Source organism: Podarcis raffonei, chromosome 14 (assembly GCF_027172205.1).
Source record: "Podarcis raffonei isolate rPodRaf1 chromosome 14, rPodRaf1.pri, whole genome shotgun sequence".
In the NCBI taxonomy this organism is placed as follows: Eukaryota; Metazoa; Chordata; class Lepidosauria; order Squamata; family Lacertidae; genus Podarcis; species Podarcis raffonei.
In genome coordinates, this window is record NC_070615.1 from 42909664 (window position 1) to 42931916 (window position 22253).

At 42.5% G+C, this 22253-nt stretch overlaps 1 protein-coding gene across 5 annotated transcripts in view; it reads right to left on the reverse strand.

The window, feature by feature from the left end:
• The window catches only part of LOC128402214 (radial spoke head 10 homolog B-like), a 28500-nt gene extending 6484 nt beyond the window's left edge, over window positions 1–22016 (reverse strand). The window contains exons 1-18 of one of the 5 annotated variants that reach the window (XM_053366240.1): window positions 21544–22012; window positions 19814–20130; window positions 18165–18240; window positions 17313–17381; window positions 16857–17030; window positions 15773–15799; window positions 15298–15383; window positions 13870–13990; window positions 12364–12540; window positions 11951–12092; window positions 9999–10120; window positions 7967–8156; window positions 6991–7099; window positions 6036–6115; window positions 5768–5916; window positions 5166–5273; window positions 2975–3151; window positions 558–683 (exon numbers count right to left, since the gene is read on the reverse strand). In XM_053366240.1, coding sequence (XP_053222215.1) covers window positions 558–683; window positions 2975–3151; window positions 5166–5273; window positions 5768–5916; window positions 6036–6115; window positions 6991–7099; window positions 7967–8156; window positions 9999–10120; window positions 11951–12092; window positions 12364–12540; window positions 13870–13990; window positions 15298–15383; window positions 15773–15799; window positions 16857–17030; window positions 17313–17381; window positions 18165–18240; window positions 19814–20058 — 2178 coding nt within the window. In that variant the 5' untranslated portion in view covers window positions 20059–20130; window positions 21544–22012. Of the gene's footprint in view, window positions 1–557; window positions 684–2974; window positions 3152–5165; window positions 5274–5767; window positions 5917–6035; window positions 6116–6990; window positions 7100–7966; window positions 8157–9998; window positions 10121–11950; window positions 12093–12363; window positions 12541–13869; window positions 13991–15297; window positions 15384–15772; window positions 15800–16856; window positions 17031–17312; window positions 17382–18164; window positions 18241–19813; window positions 20131–21334 lie in introns of all 5 variants that reach the window. The other 4 variants (XM_053366239.1, XM_053366243.1, XM_053366241.1 and 1 more) reach the window with 4 other exon arrangements.
• Window positions 22017–22253: the final 237 nt, after the last annotated feature.

The following is a 22253-nucleotide window of genomic DNA, read 5'->3' on the forward strand; positions in this document are numbered from 1 at the left end:
TGCCTCCCCAGTTTGAAAGGGGGTATAATAGGAGGGTATGCCCACACCATGTTGTGTCCCTGTTTCTTTTTCTGCTCTTTTGGGTGTGGTAGCCATTTTTGTGTTATGCCACGCAACCCCGGCGGCCATTTTGTGACTGGCACCCACAGCGTTCCAGACATGCGCAGTGGCCCCAAACGGTTGGTGACCCCCTGCTTCCATCACGTGATCACATCAGACAACCTACGAGAAAGCAAGCAGCGATAGCAGCATAATAAACAGATAGCAGTGGTAGAGAATGACGGGCAATTCAACTGCCACAATGCCCAAGAACCTCCGAAATAACTGTCTTCATCACCTTGCGGGAAACTAAAGAGAGGAATGTAGGTGGGCCTTCCAGGGAAGAGAGTTGCAGAGTTAGGGGGGCAACCACTGAAAAGGCCCTTTCCTGGGAACACAGAAAGTGGCTTTGTACTAAGTCAGACAGCAGCTCTCCGCGATTTCAAGCAAGAATCTCTCCAAGTCCTTCCTGGACCTGGGACCTCGAAACAGCCATTATGTTTCATCACCCCACTGACCTCGGACTTCTTTCCCTTGCCAACATCCACAAAATGCACAATCTTGCTTGTGGAAGCCTTGACATGCAGGGTTTCTGTGGTCTCAGTGCTTGTTTCGCCACTGCTTAGACTTCTGGTTTGAACGGACTGATAATTTTAAAAGAATAGAAGAAAATAAGAGCAATACTGTAGTTAGTTGGAGGTGCTATATGGGGGGGGGGGATAAAAGACACTTGCACACAGCCAAAAGAAAACATCCCTCTGAACTCCAGTTAGAGGTATTGTGCTTTACAGATATGCAAGCACATAGGTCTAGATCAAGGACACAGCCACACTGGCAAAGAAAAAGCGCTTTATATGTGTTGTTTATGCAGAGAGCCAGTGTGGTATAGTGGTTAAGAGTGGTAGACTTGTAATCTGGTGAACCGTGTTCACTTCCCTGTTCCTCCACCTGCAGCTGCTGGGTGACCTTGGGCTAGTCACACTTCTCTGAAGTCTCTCAGCCCCACTCACCTCACAAAGTATTTGTTGTGGGGGAGGAAGGGAAAGGAGAATGTTAGCCGCTTTGAGACTCCTTCAGGTAGTGATAAAGCGGGATATCAAATCCAAACTCTTTTCCCTCCTCTTCTTCTTCTTCTTCTTCTTCTTCTTCTTCTTCTTCTTCTTCTTCTTCTAACACAGTGGCACCAGATGGTGCTGTGGAGCTCCATTTTTGCCAGCCCGATTTCTCATACAAAGTTTACAACGCATTTAACTGAAACGCTTCTTTGATGTGTCTAGATCCAGCCCAAGACATTCATTTCAGAGTGTGGTCACATCCACACCATACTTTTAAAGCACACGACTTCCCCCAAAGAATTATGGCAACTGTAGTTTGAGAAGTATGCTGTGAACTGTGGCTCTGTGAGGGTTGAACCATAGTTCCCAGGAGAACCCAGGAGCTTTAAATGTGCTTTAAATGAATGGTGCTGATGTGGCCTTTGTCCATCAAGCCCAGCATTGCCTAGAAGTATAATAGAATTACAGAGCTGAGGCCATGAGGGTCATCCAGTCCAACCCCCCTGCAATGAAGGAATCTTTGGCCCAACGTGGGGTTTGAACCCACGACCCTGAGGTTAAGAGCCTCATGCTCTACCAACTGAACTTCCAGGTTTTCAGGCAGAAGTATTTCCCGTCAACTGATTTTTTAAAAAAACTGAACCTGTGACATTCTACCAAAAAATCCTGTGTACTATCACTGAGTTAACAGTCGTTATTTAAAAATTAGGACCCTTATGATGTTGCCTGCCCTTTGCCCCACAATGGGCTCGTTCCATGAGTCCTTGTGTTCTGTGGCAGAGGAAACTTGCACTGTCCTCGTGTGACCAGTTTCCCCGCCCCCCATTCTCCAGGTCAGCGCCATTTGGTGTTTACTGATATCATAGTTCCTCAGAACTGCTAGTGCTTTGGCCCCCAGGAGTCTTACCACCAGAGGAACATAGGAAGCCCCCTCACCCCCAAAGGCAGACCACTGGTCAATCTAGCTCAGTGTCAACCCTACCCCTGAGCTGCCAGCAACTTCTAACCCTAAGGCCCAGAGAAGTCAAAACAAGATTGTGTCCATAATACAGCCTTAAACTCCTTTTCATTCCCAGAAGATGTTGAGTGGTAGAATTCACATAAGGGGCCTGTTGTTGTTGGCATCCATCTGTCTTGGGAGACAACGGAATAATGCGCCTTGGAGGTGAGGTCAAGCTGTTGGAAGGCTGCAGCGCCTGCTGTGGCTGTAGAGACCGATACAGGAGAGACATGTTTCAGCTGTGTTGCTGCAGATGCACCATGGCGTTTCTTCTCTCTGCGGTCTTCCCAGTGGTCTTTTCTCCTCTGGTCACTGCTATGGATACATGACTTGACTGCCGGTCTCCAGGCACTGCGGTCGTCCGCGAGGGATTCCCACATGGCAGAGTTGATGTTGCCAGCCTTCGTGTCATGTTTGCTGACATCTTTGTAATGCAGAGCAGACCTGCCGATTGGCCTGGTGCCAGAAGCCAGCTCCCTGTAGAGCACGTCCCTGGGGATCCTACCATCTTCCATTCTGTGGACATGAGCAAGCCGGCATAGACGTTGCTGAGACAGGAGCGCAAATCTGCTGGGAATGAGGGCTTGAGAGAACACGTTGTTGGGAATTCTGTCTGGCCATGTGATGCCCCAAATCCTCCTGATGTGGAAGGTGTTGAGGCGTTGCTCCTGACGGTTGTAAGGAGCCAATGTACCCTGTCACACCTGCCCCCTCTTTGAAGATCTTAAGTTTGCTTGAAATGTCTGGCTTCCGTTCTGGAAAGTGCCCAAACTCAATTTGGGAGGCCAGCAAACCTCGTGAAAGGCTGCTGCTGCTGCTGCATTTAACTCATCCCTTACCTGTAGCGAAGAGAGTCAATGTTTACGCTCGGAGAACTAACCTGACCAGAGGACAAGTCCTGAGCCAATGGAGGCCCTGCAGCCGGGTCTATGAACTCATCTGTTCTGAAGGAACTTGTTGAACAACTGGATTCTTCTGCTTGCTGCTTCAGCATCTCATCGGTGACATACAACAGGGCACAGTCCAGCAGAGCTTCGAAAAACTCCAGGAAAACAAGCTGTAGCACAACAAAGGAAGAAAAGAACAAGTCACTGCTAATCGACAAGATCAAAGGGTCCTCCAGGCATCTTTTTATTGCACATTTCTTATGATTAACGAGTCATGCCCACTTTCAGTACCGTTTGTACCTGCGAAAGTTTTGGGGTGGACATGTTGCTTCTTTTCCAACCAGTGCATGTCTTTCCTGCTGAAATCCACTTACTTTTTAGTCCACAAAAGTTCTGGTTTATTTTTGTCCTTCTTCTGTTGCACTACAGCCCCTCCAGACAGCAATAATTTGGCTGCACTGGAGAAGCGCTGCAGAACAAACCAAATTGGAATAAACCCACCGCTAATCCACCAAGAACATGTGGCAAAATATTCCTGGAGGGGTCCTAACTAGGGACCTGTGGAACGGCTGAGCTGCAAGCAGCTGTCAGAGAGGAGCCAGGTCAGCAATTGTGTTAGGCGTTCGAACCAGGAGTCAGCGCTGAGGAACACGCCAAAACACACCAGATGTAGGACAATCATTGTTGCTCAGGGATGCGGTATGACCAGGAAATTCTTCATAGCCCTTTCCAACCTAGGAGGGTCCAATGAGAAGCCTGGATAGGTGGAGCCAATCTGGAGTCTGAGATTACTTCACTGTGGGTTCCAGTGATGGACCTTCAAGAGGTCTCACATCACTGAGTTATTGCTTGTTGTTCAGTGGTTCTCAACCTGTGGGTCCCCAGATGTTGTTGGACTACAACTCCCATCATCCCTGAGCTCTGGCCTCACTAGCTAGGGGTAATGGGAGTTGTAGTTCAACAACATCTGGGGACCCACAGGTTGAGAAAGGCTGTATGTTGTCAGTTCTACCAATTAATTGGGGAGGGGGGCTAGTTTGTGTCAAAATGGGCCCCCAATCCTGCAATACTGTTTGCCGGATGGGAAATACAGTGAGGGCAGCTTTAGGGGCAAGGATGTGAAAGCGGCTATCTCAGGGGTCAGCAAACTTTTTCAGCAGGGGACCGGTCCACTGTCCTTCAGACCTTGTGCAGGGGCGGACTATATTGGGGGGGAATGAACGAATTCCTATGCCCCACAAATAACCCAGAGATGTATTTTAAATAAAAGCACACATTCTACTCATGTAAAAACACCAGGCAGGCCCCACAAATAACCCAGAGATGCATTTTAAATAAAAGGACACATTCTACTCATGTAAAAACACGCCGATTCCCGGACCATCCGCAGGCCGGATTTAGAAGGCGATTGGGCCGGATCTGGCCCCTGGGCCTTAGTTTGCCTACCCATGGGCTATCTGGTTGCTGACAGGTATGTTGTTTCCTTGCAAAGATCTCAAGATAAGGCAGGAAGCACAGCCCTCACTCTGATTGCCTCATCATGGCAGAACCACATGATGACATGGCATCATAACTGTTATGTACTGAAGTTCTCACCCTGGGCCAGCAGGGGGATACTGTAGATAGTTATGCAAATAAGGGATCGAAAGTGACGTTCAGTGATTGGATAGTTTTAGAAAATTGTTACAGTTACATTGTACTGGAGCTCTATATAAGCAGGCTGACTGAACCCTTCAGTTCAGTTCTGTTCTGGCCTGTGAATAAACAAGAGCTGTTTGAAGAATCGCTGTGACATCTGATATGTTCACCCACAACTTAACAATAACAACGCCAAATCAGAGTGAGGCCCGTGCTTCTGGATCTTTGTGGTAGAAGGGGCAATGATGCCTGGTGGGCAATTGTTGCTGGCCGGATCATGGAACAGACGCCAGGAAAAAGCAAATGGGGCAGTTTAATTTCACTCGCCCAAAGTCCCACTTGGAGTGGCTCAGCTCTACATTAGAATCTTATATGACTCATCATATTGATTAACTAGCAAAAGCTTTTGTTCTTAAATAAAGTTCCTTCTGGGCAAAGGACAGTCCAAGCCCAACCAGCTCCTGAAGTGGGTTGGCTCTTTTCAGTGTAGCTGCAGAAATTTACACCCAGACCATATTTCCCCACACTTTCCTGAAATACATATACCTCATGTTCTAAGTTAGTGTCCTCTCCATCACGCACACAAGGGCTGTCTTTGGCCAGAATATTCACAATTTTGGTAGCGGTTAATTGCTTGCTTACGAGTCTTAAATCCTGGAGATTGAAGCGACAACAACAAAATGGTTAGTGTTATCCAAATTTCTCAATCCTCATTTGGCATGTGCTGCTACCTAGTTCATGTTCTCCCAAATGATACATGGGCCTAATTTTTCAATGTTGTTCTCCAGCTAAGTAATGTGTTAAAAATGCAAAAGCTACAATAAGCTGTAAATACGAAGGCATATATTTGTGAAAACATGCCAAAATGCATTATATTAGGTTAAACGTGCTTTGTGAAAATGTGTATATTAGGCCGCCATTGCATACAAAAACTGAAAAAATTGTATGCAATTGTATAGTATGAGAAATTTGTGCTAAAATATTGATAAATTTTCATGAGGGCTTTTTAAATAATAATTTTTAAAAAAACTAATGTGGAAATGCAGAGAATGGAAGACAGGGAAAATGAGAACCTGAGATGAACCAACACTGACAGATAACATCCGTCGCTAACAAGACCCGAAATAAATCCTTGAGATGGTGATTACTTTCAGCATCCAGAGGAAGTGCCTCATCTTCATGGTCGGTTCATACGGAGCAACGGGATTTGGTCGACAAAAGGCCCTGAATATCTCCCAACACTTGTCAATGTAATTGATTGCGTAGACTGTTTGTTGCCGGTCGCTGAACAATATGCCTGCAGAGGCAAACCAGGGGGAGGGAGAGCCAGAGGATGAAAAAGGCCCAAACATCTGTGTGTAAATGACTGAGAAATCTGGGGAAATGTAGGAAACCAAACCAAAATGCATAGCCCACCTTTTATTTGGCAGGCATTAGGACAGATGTTCTTGACCATCAACTTGCAGAAGCACTTGAAGAGGCGGGGACTCGTATTGCTGGAGTTAAAACAGGAATTTGATATAGCAGTCACTACTGTGATATGCGGAGGAAACAGGTTTCAGAAATTCAGAAGGGATTGCATTTTAGAGTTATCTGCAGTTTTTCATCAGCTAATTGGTTTGGTTAATTTTGGGTTTTTTAAAACTTTGTTGACTATTTATGGATCCAAAAACAATAATTTTTTAAAAACTATCCCTCCCTAATCCAGAAGATGGGAGTTGGGCATTGCATCCGAAGGAACATCCAAACAACGTTCTAAGTTCCTATCGTGTGCAACCGTTTATATAGAAGGCAATCAACAGTTTATATTAAGCAAAAGGTTTTATAATGTTCTTTGTCTTCATTCTAAGAACATACATAATAAAGCCATACCACTCAGTTTCAAAAGAGTCTTTATGCTTCAAACCTTGTGCCCGTTTTACTTTATTATATACATGATTTTGTGTGTCTCTGTGTGTACATGTTATATGTTGGAAGAATCAAATAAATCATTCTAAAAACTGAATTGAACATTCATTCCAATTTGTTTGCAGGGAAGTTCCATGACAAGCATTAATCCTGATTTGCTTGTGGAGTGTTTGTACATCTTCCCATTAATCATTTGCTCATTCAACACTTTTCAAGGCAATTACCTGTCACTTTCCAAAATTCTAGAAGTCTATTTTTCATAAGTGGATTTTTTTGACCTAGGGCAACACAGCACTTTAATCAACTTTAATGGCACAATTCTCATTATCCTATATACACTTGAACCCCTCCAGCAACCTGCTGACAGCGTGGAGGTGCCTTGTGTTGAGATTATAAACTGGTGACTTTTCAGCAAACAATTCTCAGGTTCGGCGATACCTTAGCCGATGGACAAGCCACTTACTCAAACTCCTTATGATAGATGTGGAAGGACAAATAGATGAGATATGTCAAAAACATTCGGAGTAGCAAAGTCTCATATGGAGAGTGAATCTCTTCAAGTAATGTTTTATCTGAAAAACAAACAAAAACACTGTACTGCATACAGTGACAATGCAAAGGTAGAGTTCTAACCTGAGTTGTTGTTTTTTCAGGTCAACTTGTTTTCATTCCTGACTTTAATTGAAAATCTTGGTGTGTATTTTATGTTTTGTGTAACATAATACAGTGGTACCTCGGGTTACATACGCTTCAGGTTACAGACTCCGCTAACCCAGAAATAGTGCTTCAGGTTAAGAACTTTGCTTCAGAATGAGAACAGAAATTGTGCTCCAGTGGCACGGCGGCAACTGAAGGCCCCATCAGCTAAAGTGGTGCTTCAGGTTAAGAACAGTTTCAGGTTAAGAACAGACCTCCGGAATGAATTACGTACTTAACCCGAGGTACCACTGTATAATTATTTTAAGGTAAGACATTCTGAAAACTGGCTTATGTCGTGCACATAAAACAGTTATATCCCTTCCATCTAGTATGGATTACCAGCTACACTAACTGAACAATAGCAAGAGAACTGTACCAGAAGTTAAGTCATAATATCAGGCTCACCCTACGCGGTGGTGGCTTGTGCCCATTGGGACTGGTAGGGCAGAAGCAAGGGAGACCCAACAGCAGGTGAAGTCAGAGCCAATGACAGGCAGGATCCAACCCCCTGATTGGGACATGTGGGGGGACTCTGTGTGTATACACACGCAAACCTAAGGCTTTGCTTAAACTTGTGGAGGCTCTTCCATTTACCGCCACGCCATGATTTAGTGACACATGTGAACTGGGCCAATCATTGCAACTTCATTGTTGCAAATGGGCTATTTCCCATGCTTACTGATTGCTACTCTGCCACTACTAAAATAACATGGACAGTCTATTCTATTAGGAATGCAAACCGTTCAGGATCCTATCCATGTCGGCAAGCGTAAGGTTGCAGTGGTGGAATCTGCAGTCCTTTAGAAATCGCCAGAACTGAAGCTTCGTCATCAGGAAAGTGTTATCAAGAGAATGGTCATATCCTAAGCTGCTGTAGAAGGTGTAGATTCGCCTCAGTTCCGAGATATATCTCAGTACAGCAAACTCTGTCTGGAGACAAATATATATAGCTTTCGATAGAAAACCGGTAATAAAAAAGTATAAGTATTTTGCTGTATTAAATAAGCTACGTAGATATGTATAATAAAATATTTTTGTATTTATATACCTCATATTTATTAATATTTGCCAGTCTGACTTATTAATGAAGCTCTTTGGGGAAAGGGTTTTTCTACGCATTAATTGTGTCTGTGTATTATCTTACTATTATTATTGTCCTTTTTGTATGCTACCTTGAAAACTCTATGATCAGTAGCAATAATTAAGACTAAAGGAGGATTTCAATGATGTGCTACGTTGAATGTTCCATCAGCTCAAGGATTTCAGTCTGCCAGAACAAATGATCTCCTGCTCCAGTGTGCTGTTCTGGGCGATTTCCTGACCCCATGCAGAGATAATTTTAAGGGGTATTGGGGGAGAGTGGAGGGAAAGCCCTATTGCACAAGCAGAGGTCCTTGTGTAGGACTTCCAACCAACAGGGCTGGTAGGTGAATCCTGCCCAGATATTAAGAGATGGACGGACTGACAGAGTGATTGAAGGTTTACATTTCCAACACTGCATAAAGGGAAGACTCACACCTTCTATACCAAGCACGTCCAATTCCCAAAAGACTGCAATCTACTCACAGTATAATAATGCCACCTGTGATCTACCCATTGTCATTGACAGGCAAAGTTGCTGAGCTTTTTGGGGGGCGGGGATCGCTAAGGATCACACGATCGACCATGGACATCCCGCGATCAACCAGTAGATCATGATCGACTAGTTGGACATGCCTGTTCTGTACAACCTGGTATCATATTATTGATTTTGTTAAGGCAATCAAATACGGTCCTCACCCTCCATCAACTCATGGAACCTTATGGAGAGACACTTTCATTTCAGTGCCTTTTTTGGTAGGTCTAAAAACTACAACCATCAGCCTCTATTTTTCTTTCTTTTCTGTACAACTACCAAGCTGTATTTTTCTTGTACAGGTATGTTTTGTTCCTTTAAATTAAAAATCAGTTTTTGACTTCCAGGTTAGCGCCATCGGCGAATGGCGGAGTTCCTCCGACCAACAAAAGACAAGGAAAAGTGCAAGTATAAAGAAGAAGAAGAAGAAGATCTGCAGAAGGGGCATGGAAGAGACTTAAGAGCCTCGGACATAAGACTACCAGGTTGATGGACTAGATGGAATGGACAGTAAGGACTGACATAACCCGAGACCAGGAAGAAGGGACGTTGGATGGAGATTGGAAGAAAGTCTATAAAGAAAAATTGTTATATTGGGAATTAGTGTAAATTAATGAATATTGGGGAAAATGTTGGAATGAAACTATCTGGCTTTAGTAGAAATGATATAAGGAATTATGTATAAATAAGTATCAAGTTTTAAGCTCTAAGGTATTTTACGGTAAGATAAGGTTAAATAAATTAAGGCAAATTGAATAACAGAATATGGTGAAAGATGGAAAGGATCTGCTGAGTTAAGTAATAGGTTAGACTGTTAAGATAAATTATTTAATAAAAATTGAGAAAGATGGAAAGAATTTGCTGAAACAACTAATTAAGCTAGAATACAAAAAGGGAGGTGTGAGGAGGTCAATGAAACAAGCAAATGAAAGGTAAAGATATGCAAAAAGGGATTTGTATTTTTTTTCTTTTCTTGTTGTGTTGTTGTATTGGTTTTTTATGTATTTTTTCTTTTTTTCTTTTTTATATATTGTGGTGTTGTTTTTTCTTGTTTTTTCTTCTTTCTTTCTGTAATCTTGAAACTCTTAATAAATATTATTTCCAAAAAAAAAATAAATCATTTTTTTAAAAAAATCATAAATGTAAAGCCATTTTACCTGTTTGATTTCTTCTTCCCTGTTTTCTTCTGGAAATATAGCCAACAAAGTTGATATATCTATTTCTATATTCGTTCCCAATGCAGATGTACTATCTGGGCCATCAACAACTTTGATACTCTCTTCGCAACGGGGCAGGCGGTGGGAGGAAAGAAATCAAACTGGTAATTATTTGTTACAAAAATTTAAAGAGCGACATCGGCACAAGCAGACCTGAGGACCCCAGTAGACACCTGAAGGATTAATCAGGATGCAATCTTAACCTCATTTACCTGGGAGCAAGCCCTACTGAATTCAACAGGACTGAGCAGGCATGGTTAGTATTGTGCTATTCAAAAATATATAGAGCAAGTACAAATACCTGCTGTATATGTAAAGAAAAAGAATGTACCTTTTATCATATGTGGTGGTCATATAAGGTAATAAAAACCTTTTGGGAGATGATATATAATGAAATGGGGGGGGGAGTTTAAAATAATGTTTCTTTGAAAACCAGGAGTTTTTTTATTAAGAATTATAGGTACCGAGATTCCAAAGGATCAGAAAATACAATTTATGTATGCGACAACAGCCACACAGATGTTATTAGCCCAGAGATGGAAAGAAGAAACAATCTTGTCAGGGAACTGCCATCGGAAGCACAGGAGGTGAAAGGGCTCACAGAGGTTGGGAGAGACTTATCAGCTGAGGAGGGAACCAGCAGGGGGAGAGAAGGAGTTCCAAGGGAGAGTGAGGCGGAGGGATGGCTCAGAGACACTTCCAGCGAAAACAGTGGGGAGGTTTCAGGACCTCCTATAGGGACACCCACTCCTCGCCGGAAACTGTCACGCCGAGAGTCCAGAAGGCGCGTTTCCGTTAAGGAGCTTTTATGCTGGAAGAAATTCCGTAAACGCCCACTGTCGGATTCTACCAGCGACTGACGGAGCCATGCTTAAGGAGCTCCGTTACAGACAGAGGTTTGGGGACTGAGCCAAACTCTGAGGGACTAGGAATTTCACGCACAAGCAGCTCATCATCCCATCACAAATCTCGACCAGGGAGGAATGGCAAACCAAGTTGATGAACTATGCTGAAATGGCAAAACTAACTGGGAAGCTCAGGAACCAAGAGGACAAGAACTTTAAAAAAGAATGGGGGGAAATTTACAATTTATTTAAGAGACCATTGTAAGCAAATGGAAACATGAGCAGGATTTTAATCTCGCTTGTAAAGTAACAAATACGATGGATAAACGAGATGGACAAAAATGAGGAGAACGGACTGATAGGCAGTTGTAAGCGTTGAAATTAGGACCCATGGAGGGGACGGAGTCTTGAGATTCAGAGAAATCTCTTTGTATGGATTTGTAATTGATTTTGTTGTAAATTTTTATTTGAAAAATCAAATAAAAATGATTGCGCTATTAACCTTTCTCGAGTCGACGTTGTGTTGCCTGTGTTCACCAGTGGCGTGTGGTCCGTAGACTAGGGGGACAAGGCCAGTCCCCTAAATGTTCCCCTAGCACCTCCTTCCCAAAGCCCGGGAAGCTTCTGTCTGGCTTAGGGAGGGAGGTGTGATGCTCAAGCCTGCAACACCCCCAATAATTGCCCTCATAAGCTGGCCCCTCTGTTCCTAACTGTTCCCCTAAGAAAAAATTCACCACACGACACTGGTGTCTGCCATAATTCTATTCCACACATGCGATACTGAAATCCTCACAAAAATGTGCATTTCTAAACATATTCCCTCTCATAAAATACATTTTTAAATGTATTTTAACTCCAGCTGCCCTCACTTTAGTCCAGGTGCGAGGGGCCTTTAGTCCTCTAGATGTTGCTGAACTGCAGCTCCCATCATTCATGGCTGTTGGCCATGCTTACTGGGGCTGTGGGGAGTTGTAGTTCAGCAACTTCTTGGAGGGTCCAAGCTGCTACACACCCAAATTATTTCCCGCCACACTTCAGGCTCCTCACCAGTGCCAAAGGGACTCGTCGTCCGAATGCCACTCAGATCTTGGTTATTCATGATGTCAATTTGAAAAGATGGATATTCTGCCATATGGTCATCTATAAATTCGCCTTCATAGACACGGCCATTCTTGAACACAAGCTTACCCTGAAGGGAGGGGAAAGGGAAATTTATGTCCCCAATGGCAGAGATAAAAACAGGCCAACTACACACCAGTTAGCATCATCGTAGGCAGGATTCTGTGGGCCACACTGCATTGCAACAGAACGCTGAGAACTAGCTATTGATGGGTAGATATAGAGGCTTTGCCAATGCTCTAATTAACACTTTATTCTGCAGCATCACTTGTTTTACAGCTGCAGTGAGGAGGCTGAGGTTTCATGCCATGTTTCTGAGCTCTCCATACCCCAAATCTTACCATGCCTTGCTTCTTATTGTGAACCCACTGCCCATCATACATTGCTCCACTGGCAAAGAAGAACTTCCCATGTCCATGGCGGTCCCCATTGACGAAATCTCCCACGTATTCATTCCTTAGGGGGTATTGTGATCCGGGTATTCTCTTCAGATACCAAGTGTGGGTACCATAGCCGTGCTGAAAAAGATTTTTAAAAAAACAACTCTCAGCGAGTGCACTAGAGTTAGGTAAACAACACCAAGGTGCATTGTGGAACAGATTATCTGTTGCATTGCAACATTGCTTCAAGAAAGCCTTTGGTTGAAGTAATGACGTCCCAGCTTCCCACCCAAGAATTCCCAACTTAACCAGAGAATATGGTAGAAGCTAGATGAGGAACCTCAAGATGCTGATTTAGAGTGTGTCAGTTAGGAGCATTCCTGGTTTCTGTAAAATTCCACTTATGGCTGCTCTCCATATAGACCAGGGTTTCCCAAACCTGGGTCTCCAGCTGTTTTTGAACTACAACTCCCATCATTTCCAGCTAGCAGAACCAGAGGTCAGGGATGATGGGAACTGTAGTCCAAAAACAGCTGGAGACCCAGGTTTCGGAAAGCCTGATATATGGACCATGCATGAGTCACCCGTCTAAAGGTGGGGTGCAATTTAACAAGGTAGTCCTATTTTGACAGCCTATGATCCTTGCGAAATTATTAGTCATGGAGATCATCCGTGTAACGAGTAGCTTTCACAAATATGTTAATGAGAGCTTTACTTCTATCGCCAATTGCTGATTCGGAAGGTAATTGGGTGCAGAAGAAAGAGATGGATCTCCTACCCCTCCACACTGCAGGCTAATGGAAATTGCCCTCCCATGGCGAGGATTTAAAAACAAAACCCTGATGTGGCTCCAAGTCACACAATTAATCTAATTTGAGTCCTATCTGGACCACTTTAAAAAATACTTAACTTTTTACCAACCACCAAAACACAAACAGTGAAACCCCCCCAGGCGGCTGATACTTTGGGTATACATATTCAATAATATACCTATTCAATAATATTCAATAATAACATATTCAAATCAACCATATGTACACTTCTATATACCTTAACACTCTTCCCTCCGTAAGGTTTATTTAACTTTTAACATTTTAATGCCCCAAATTGTTCAAACCTACCCAAATAATTCAATATCTTCTCAAACCAATCCTCCTCTTTCTCACTGACCTTAAACCCTTTCATTCTGTGTATCTTCACAGTTAGGTATTCTAAAATTATAATATTATTCAGTTTTTCCTCCATTGTTTCACCCCTAACTCTTCTGCATTTTTCCAATTACTCGCTATAACCTGTCTGGCTGCAATTACCATCAATTTTACCCATTTACATTCCTCTTTGGTTTTTAACTCGGTACTATTCAGGGTAATAAGAACCATTAATTTAGTTATTTCCACATTCCTTCCCACAATTCCACACAAAAAAAATAACCTGTACCACTTTAACATCCAAGCAGTTCAGCCCTACCTGTATGCCATTAACCCACTGCCCGGTATATTCCTGATTCGTCGTGAGCCACCTCATCCGCCCTTCTCCATGACGCATGTCCCTCTCCCACTGGCCTTCATAGATATTTCCAGATTTATAACTAGGAAGGAAACAAACGAACAAGGAAAGCAGAATGGCAATCCCAACAAATATTGTTTCAAAATAGACTCACATTTCATACAGTCATTTCTGGATGATGTGAAGTCATTTCCCCAAGATGTGATGCAGCTACTAGCAGATGGCTTTAAAAGGGGGAAAGAGAAAATTACAGTGGAGGAGAAGTATATTACCCATAAAAGCTAAACGGAACCTCCATGTTTATAGGAAGTCTACCTTGGAAGGTCACTAGATTCACTCCCAATGCAAACAGCAACCTTGGAGGAGTAATTTTCATTGCAGCAAGGAAGAAAAGGTTAAATACTCCCTCCTCACCTGCTTCAATCCCGATAATTACTGCTCCCCTCAACCAGTAGCTGCTACAGTATTTGCATTTTTTTTATTAAAAAAAGTGCATATAAAATGAAAATCTTCCCAAGATGCCACCTTCCCAAACTCTGATGGGTTTTACATTCCAAAGGTGGGAGAGAGGTCTCCAGAATTATTTTTTCATTAGTCCTTGGCTACCCATAGTATTTAAGATACCCCAACCAAACGCATAACACCATATTTGACAGTTAGCGCATTTCAACTTGATTCACGTTTAGGATACCTAATATGTAATTGTGGGATAGTGACTGATAAGCTCAGCTTGGAATGAGGAAACTATGAATTCTGCTCAGGCATGAACCTCACTTTTGGCAAATCTTAGGCCAAATCACAAGTTGCCTTGGTGGTTTGTTTAAGACTGGTCATCATTCTACGTTAAACAAACAAACAAAATCCAGTTGGAAGGGCCACTATGGCTGGTTTAAAATAAATGTGTGGCCCATTGTAAATACAGTGGTACCTCTGGTTAAGAACTTAATTCATTCTGGAGGTCCATTCTTAACCTGAAACTGTTCTTAACCTGAAGCACCACTTTAGCTAATGGGGCCTCCCACTGCTGCCGCGCCACTACTGCGCGATTTCTGTTCTCATCCTGAAGCAAAGTTCTTAACCCGAGGTACTATTTCTGGGTTAGCGGAGTCTGTAACCTGAAGCGCCTGTAACCTGAAGCGTCTGTAACCCGAGGTACCACTGTATATTGTTTTGAACATGCAATCATGATAATATGTGGTTTGGTCCTCAATCTCTCCATTTAGCCTACCTCACAGGGCTGTTATGAGGACATAACAGGGAAATCCAACAGAGGGTACCTTGGCTTCCTTGATGCACATGTAATAAATGAAAATGTGAGTTTCCTGCAGATATGTGTCCTGCTGATATGTGTCCAAAGATCTGCTGAATCAGAAAGGTTCTAAAACTTACCATCTTATTCCCCATCCACTTTTTACATTGTATACGAAGTCACCTTCATACCAGGAAGAACCTTCCTTGTTGTAATAAATGGTGCCCTGAAAGCACATCATACAAGCGCATTAATCAACCAGTGCCTAAGCATTTGCATGTACTAAGGTAAAGTGTGCATTATAAATCCATGAAAATGACACCCAAAAGCTCATTATACTGTCAGGGGGAAAATGCATACAAAAAAGTGCAGGTTAGGAGGAAACAGCATTAAAATGGTCATGATTTTTCAGGAGGACTGAAAACTAATGTGGAAATGTGGAGAACCAAAGGCTGGGAAAAACTGAGAAACCAAAACAGTTAGATATGCCCAATTTCAAAACCAGCTTGTGAGGTAGTGGTGTTGGGAGGAAGCATGTTGGAATGGAAATCAGTCCTGCAAATATGATTAGTACTGACCATTGTTGTTGTCTACGGACAATATGTAACTAATTACTGTTTCCGTATTTGCATTTCCTTTGCACTGAAATAAATGGAATGGGGGTGGAAGCGTATTAATTATGTAAAATTCAGCCACACTGGACAGCAAGAAGAATAACGTTGTTGTTTTTTGTCTAAAGACAACATGCAGCAGAATGGAGATTGCGCTACATTTGCTGCGCAACATGCAGCAGAATGGAGATTGCGCTACATGTCAGAATGGAAACCATGCCATCTTGCTTCCTTACACCTGGCAAACATTCACTGGAGCTCGGCTGCTGCTACCTACCATAATTAAAAGGTAAGTCTCCCTAACAGGGGGTCCAGAAGAGGCCGAGAGCCCCCTCAAGCCTGGATCTGGCCCGGTTTTGTTTGCTTTTTAACTATGACACCAATCGCAAAGTAGAAAACTCACAAAGAGTGAAAGGAGGACTGCTATCAGTCACCTTTTCATCATCATTTTTAATTTGTATACCATCTTTCTATCTTACAATACTCAAGGCGGTTTACAAGCTGAAGAAACAAAAAATGCACATCTTATAACAATCTAATGCAATACAAAAATGTGATAATAAAACATAACTTTAAAATAGGTAACCAGTTTCTACCTAGGGTTTTAATAGGTCATAAGATTTTATGGTAACTATATTCGTAATGTATTTTTGTCGGTGTTTGTCCTTCGATGCTATGGCCTGTCAGCTATGCAAATAAAGTTTATATCTATCTATCTAGGTAACCTATATCAAAAAAGTAACATTCAACAATCACTAGAATAATATTAAATAATAACATATAAAGTTAAACAGAAATCCACTCAGCAGTTATAATAAATAATTTCTAAACTATAATCAATAAAACAACGGCAAGACACAGTATATAAAATAATACAATACAAATTGAGAAGCAGAGACTAGAGGGTGGGGCAAGGCAGGTGGAAGGAGGCCTTGCCTGATGGAGTCTCTCCCCTTTCAGGCAACTCTGCAAATCTTAAATCTGTGTCTAGACTTGGTAGCAGCTCTGAGCACAGGACAGGCAAGATCTTCCTGCCCCAGATTGCCCCAGCAATCCAGGCGATGCTTCAGCCATGGTGCTTTACTTACCTTGCCATGCCTTTTGCCTTCGACCCACTGGCCGATGTACGAAACAGGGTAGGTGCCACACTTGTACATGCCAAAGCCATGCCTAATCCCGCTCTTTACCTCTCCGTCATAGACGCTGCCATCCGGCCAGGTGTAACTGCCATGATGCATTTGTAGGTTCTTCACAAAGTTTCCCTAGAGAGAGGGGTGAGGGGAGGGACAAAAGAGATTCACAGCTAGAACAAGAGATCTCTTGTTTTACCTGGAAATTTATGCATTATACCTTTTCTTTTAAAAATTGAAAAGTATGGTTTATTAAGCCCAGGTTCTCGGTTTATCACTACAAACAAGCACAGACATAAGATTTAATATACGAATATGGAAATTATCCTTGTGCCAAGATTCTAAGACATGTACTTGCAAGTTAAGGGCCGTCAAGGTAGTTGCAATGATGCTCCATTTAACACGACACTTTACCTCATACTTCACTCCATCAGCCCATGTGTATGTTCCTTGTCCATGCATGAGGCCTTCAGAAAACATGCCCTTCAAAATGAAACACAGATTTCAATCAATCAGTCAGTCAGTCAGTCAGTCAGTGTTTATTACAGCCAATGGCCAGCATATTTGAACCAGAATTTCTGCATAATTCTCTACATAAACAATAAAAACAATCAATCTGGGGTTAACAATCAATATACTAATTAAGTGTACTTAAAATACATATCCAGAGAAATAAAACACCATAAAAGCTTAAAAGATTTAGCTAAGAACTATAGCAGTTTGTGATGATTTATATAGCTGTGTTTTGTCAACTTCCAAACAACAAAACAGTAGGAAAATAGGGATATCTAAACACCTGAAAGAGAATTTCCTCGGGGGGGGGGGGTTGATGAGAAACAGTCCTGTCTGAAACCCTGGAGAGAGATTGTATTATATTATAAACAGCTCTGTGATCCTCAGATGGAGGGCGGTATAGAAATACTATTTTAACACTCATGTCTTCCTACAAAGAATCCTGGGAACTGTAGTTTGTTAGTGCTGGGAATTGTTTGGAGACTCTTAACAAACTAGAGTTCCCAGGATTCTTTGGATGAAGATGTGAGTGTTAAAATAGCATAAGAGTTCTTTAAAGGTATGGTGTGGAAATGACCTTAACTCACATTTGCTGCCTGAGGGGCAACTTAAATCTAGAGTCTAACACTAGCAGCTTCTTGGTAATTACACCACTACAGCCACGGAGTAGTAAAAGCAATAATCTGAGCCTACCTCAACTCCCCCCCCCAAAAAAAAAAATTACATACAGAGCCCACCATCAAAAGTACTCACCTTGTATACATTGCCTCCTTGAAAACAAGCTGTTCCTTCTCCCTCATATAACCCACAGATTTTTTCTCCTTCGTAGCTACAAGGGGGGGAAATACTTAAGATTAAAATTAACTGGTATTGAATAAATCCATATAATAAGCAGACAAAATAATTTCGAGCATGAAATAGAAGCATTAATCTATATCAAATTGTAAAACAAATTTTCTCACCAGGGTATATCAGTGGTGGAGAAGGTGTAACTAGTAAAGTTTTCACCTAAATGCAGTTACTTACTCACTCACACACACACACACACACACACACACACGACCCCTTTAAATAGTGGGTTGTTTTTTTACTCTTTGGGGGTTCAGCAACAAGTTGTGGTATTCTGCAGAAGGCCAGCCCACTCTCCCTGCTTCCCCAATAAAGGAAAAAAATGGAGCAAAAACAGAGAATGAGTAATTTATTTTAACATCTACAGATTCAAAGATAAAACTTGGTACTAATTATTCATTCTAACATCACTGACGTCTTGGAGGTATAAGGTTGCAAAATGGAATGGAACCCCCAACAGATGCAGGGGTGAAAAATATTGCCTTAGGGCATTAAGGTACGCAAAAATACAACAACTCTCACTCAGAAACCAGCACAGAGTCATCTAATTAAATAGATTCCCAATCTCAAAGTGGGCACGATCATTTTATATTTGTCTGAAATTTACAAATTGCCCTGAGCCCTTGGATTAAAGTAGGGTAGGTCTTCCATACATCCAGGATTTCAAAGGCAGAATTGATATCCGGGGGGAATTTCTGAAATGTAGTGTCCTGGTTTTTTTACTTTTTGAAACATGTCAACCCTAAAGTAGGGGATATATTAGCAAATAAACTCAAAATACATATATTATAATTATTATATTATAATTACCTTGCTCTGTTTACACTGCCAGAAAGAAGAGGACACAGCCTCGAATTAGCTAGTAAATTGCAAGATCGCATCTTGAATGCCATGTAAACCATCTTTATACTACTTTAACAGTAGAATAAGTACAAAGTACTACTTTAACGGTCATACCCCCACCAAAGAATCCTGAGAAATCCTTGCTAAGGGTGCAAAGTGTTGCTAGGACACCCCTCATAGAGCTCTATTTCCCAGGGTGCTTTGAAGGAGCTATTAAAGCAGTATGAGAGTTCTTTAAATGTATGCCTTTGCCATGAACTTGATAAATTTAAGCCTGTTATTAACCTTAGGTACCAGCCACACAGGCACGCGGGTGACACTGTGGGTTAAACTACAGAACCTAGGGCTTGCCGATCAGAAGGTTGGTGGTTCAAATCCCCACGACAGGGTGAGCTCCCAACTGCTCCTGCCAACCTAGCAGTTCAAAAGCACGTCAGAGTGCAAGTAGATAAATAGGTACCGATCCAGCAGGAAGGTAAATGGCGTTTCCATGCGCTGCTCTGGTTCGCCAGAAGCGGTTTAGTCATGCTGGCCACATGACCCAGAAGCTGTACGCTGGCTCCCTCGGCCAGTAAAGCGAGATGAGCACCGCAACCCCAGAGTCGTCCATGACTGGACCTAATGGTCAGGGGTCCCTTTACCTTTACCTTTACCAGCCACACATACATAGTCTAAGTCCTCCACCCCCCACCCCAGTCCTTCTAGTTTACCTTTCAACAATGAGCTGAGTCAGAATCGGCTCCTCATACTCAATGGGTTCTGGCGGTGGAAGTGCCACTGCCTCTTTCACCTCTTCTTGGGGAACTGTTTGGGCTGCTGCCTGTTCATCCACTTGATTTACAGCCGGCGGGATGTTCTGTACAGAAGTAGCAGGTTCTACTGAGGGCTCGTGTGCGGAAGGAGGAGGCAAAGACTTTTCTCCTTTCTTACTGTCTCTCTTCTTTTCTTTACCCATCGCAGCTGAATTGTACCAAAATCAGGACTCCCTAGATATCTTGCCTCCTTCCCTTTTCAAACTTTACAGATCCTGTAAAGGGAGAGAGGGGATATATATATATATATATATATATATATATATACATACAGTATTCTGTTGATAAACATGCCTGATGACAGCTTCCTCTACCCGAGTCCAACAAAACAATCACACTCTTAAGCACCTGGTGAACAAGGAAGTTGAAGCACAGCTTGCCATCAGCCAACACCAGGCATAGGCAAACTCGGCCCTCCAGATGTTTTGGGACTACAACTCCCATCACCCCTAGCTAATAGGACCAGTGGTCAGGGATGATGGGAATTATAGTCTCAAAACATCTGGAGGGCCGAGTTTGCCTATGCCTGGTCAACACCAAGGGAAGCGTTGCCTTATCATGGGATGGAGCATTACTGCACTAGGAAACAAGAGCTTAACACACTAATCTTAAAACAATAGTGTAAGGCAAGAGACAGAGGCTATGATCCAGCTGTCCCTACCACTCTAGTTGGTGGCATTTACATGGGAAGAGGGTTATCAGAAGAGATATCAAGGGCAATAAAAAGAATTAAGGGAGGGGGAAACAGAGCTCTAAGAATAGAGGGCCTGTCAGCCACTTCCTATAGGATTTCCTTGTTTTAATTCAGACAATAACTGAAGTCATAAATAACATCCTTCACATAGGATTGCTACCGGAATTCAGGAAAGGAGGCGAAAATCATTGTTTTTTGCCAAACCAGACAAGGCTCCTGCCCTTTTAATTTTGCATAAGTCAATTTCATACTTAAGTAATGAACATAAAAGTGTGTTTTAGTGGGAAAAATAAAAATGAACACATATGCAATGTGGTTAAGCAGGCTTCTGTTTAATAGGGAAATGGCTGTTTGGAAAGGAGTTGAAACCTCTCCAGTTGAGTTCACTCATGCCACAAGACAGGTGTTTTTGTGTCCCGTCCCCCCAATTGTTACTCTGTGGCTTTTTTGGCAGCATAGAACACAGTTGACCATATAGAGGTGCCTGGAGATGAGAGCTTTTTGTGTGAACAGTGCTCCTCATGATATTATTATTAATTATTATTATTATTATTATTATTATTATTATTAATTGCAGCAGCCACACGCAAAATAGCCAGTTCATATCCCACTCCCTTCAGATTTATCTTTCCTGGGAAAATCCAGTTTAAACAGACACACACACACACACACACACACACACCCCTCTGTTGTGCTTGTGACCCGTTTACGGCAACTGAACAAACCTTCTCCAACATCAAGTCCCCTTCTGGAAGCACGATGGATCTAGTCCCTTAGTAATGGCATTTTTAAAGCTATCTTAAAAAAGGATTTTATTTAAAAAATGAATTGCAGTCCACATATTTGGAAGACGCAAAAATTCTTCAGGCTGGGGCTGCTCAAAAGTACCTCCCTCAGACTTGGATGGGTCTGTTGGTGTCCATCGCTTACTCACACAAGCAAAAGGACAGAGAATTTCTAGCCTCCAACCTCCAGCAGAAACTCTCTGCAGAGAGATTTAAGTAGCAACAACAGCAGCAGCGGTTGCAGCGTCTTAATCCCGGACAGTTACCATAGTAACCACGCTCAGGGCGGGAGGGGGGAGAGGAGAGTATTTATTCCTCTTAAAGGGACCATCACCTATTAGCCTATTTGCCACAGCCTCCTTAACAACAACAAAAAAGCTCTATGCCAGTGGTGGGGAGTGCCCAAACGGGCACTGATGGGGCAGAAGGAAGAGAAACCAACAGTGGGTGGAGGGAAAGCCAATTATTGGTTGTGCCCCAGCTTTGTCCCCATTTTCCTCTCGGCTCAATTCTGTTAAAGGCCACATCCACACCACACATTTAAAGCGCTATGATACCACTTTAAACAGTCGTGGGTTTACCCTGCAAAGGATTCTGGGAGATGTAGTTTGTTAAGGGTTCAGAGAGTCCTTAGAAGACGCCCCATTCCCCTCACAGAGTTACAAGTCTCAGAGTTTCCTGTGAAGCACGAATGACTGTTAAATCCACTCTGGGAATTGTTTCTCTGGGAGGGAAATAGGGGGCCTCTTAACAACCTTTATAACTCGTAACAAACTACATCTCCCAAGAACCTTTGGGGGAAGCCATGACTGTTTAAAGCTTCAAATATACAGTGGTATCTCAGGTTAAGTACTTAATT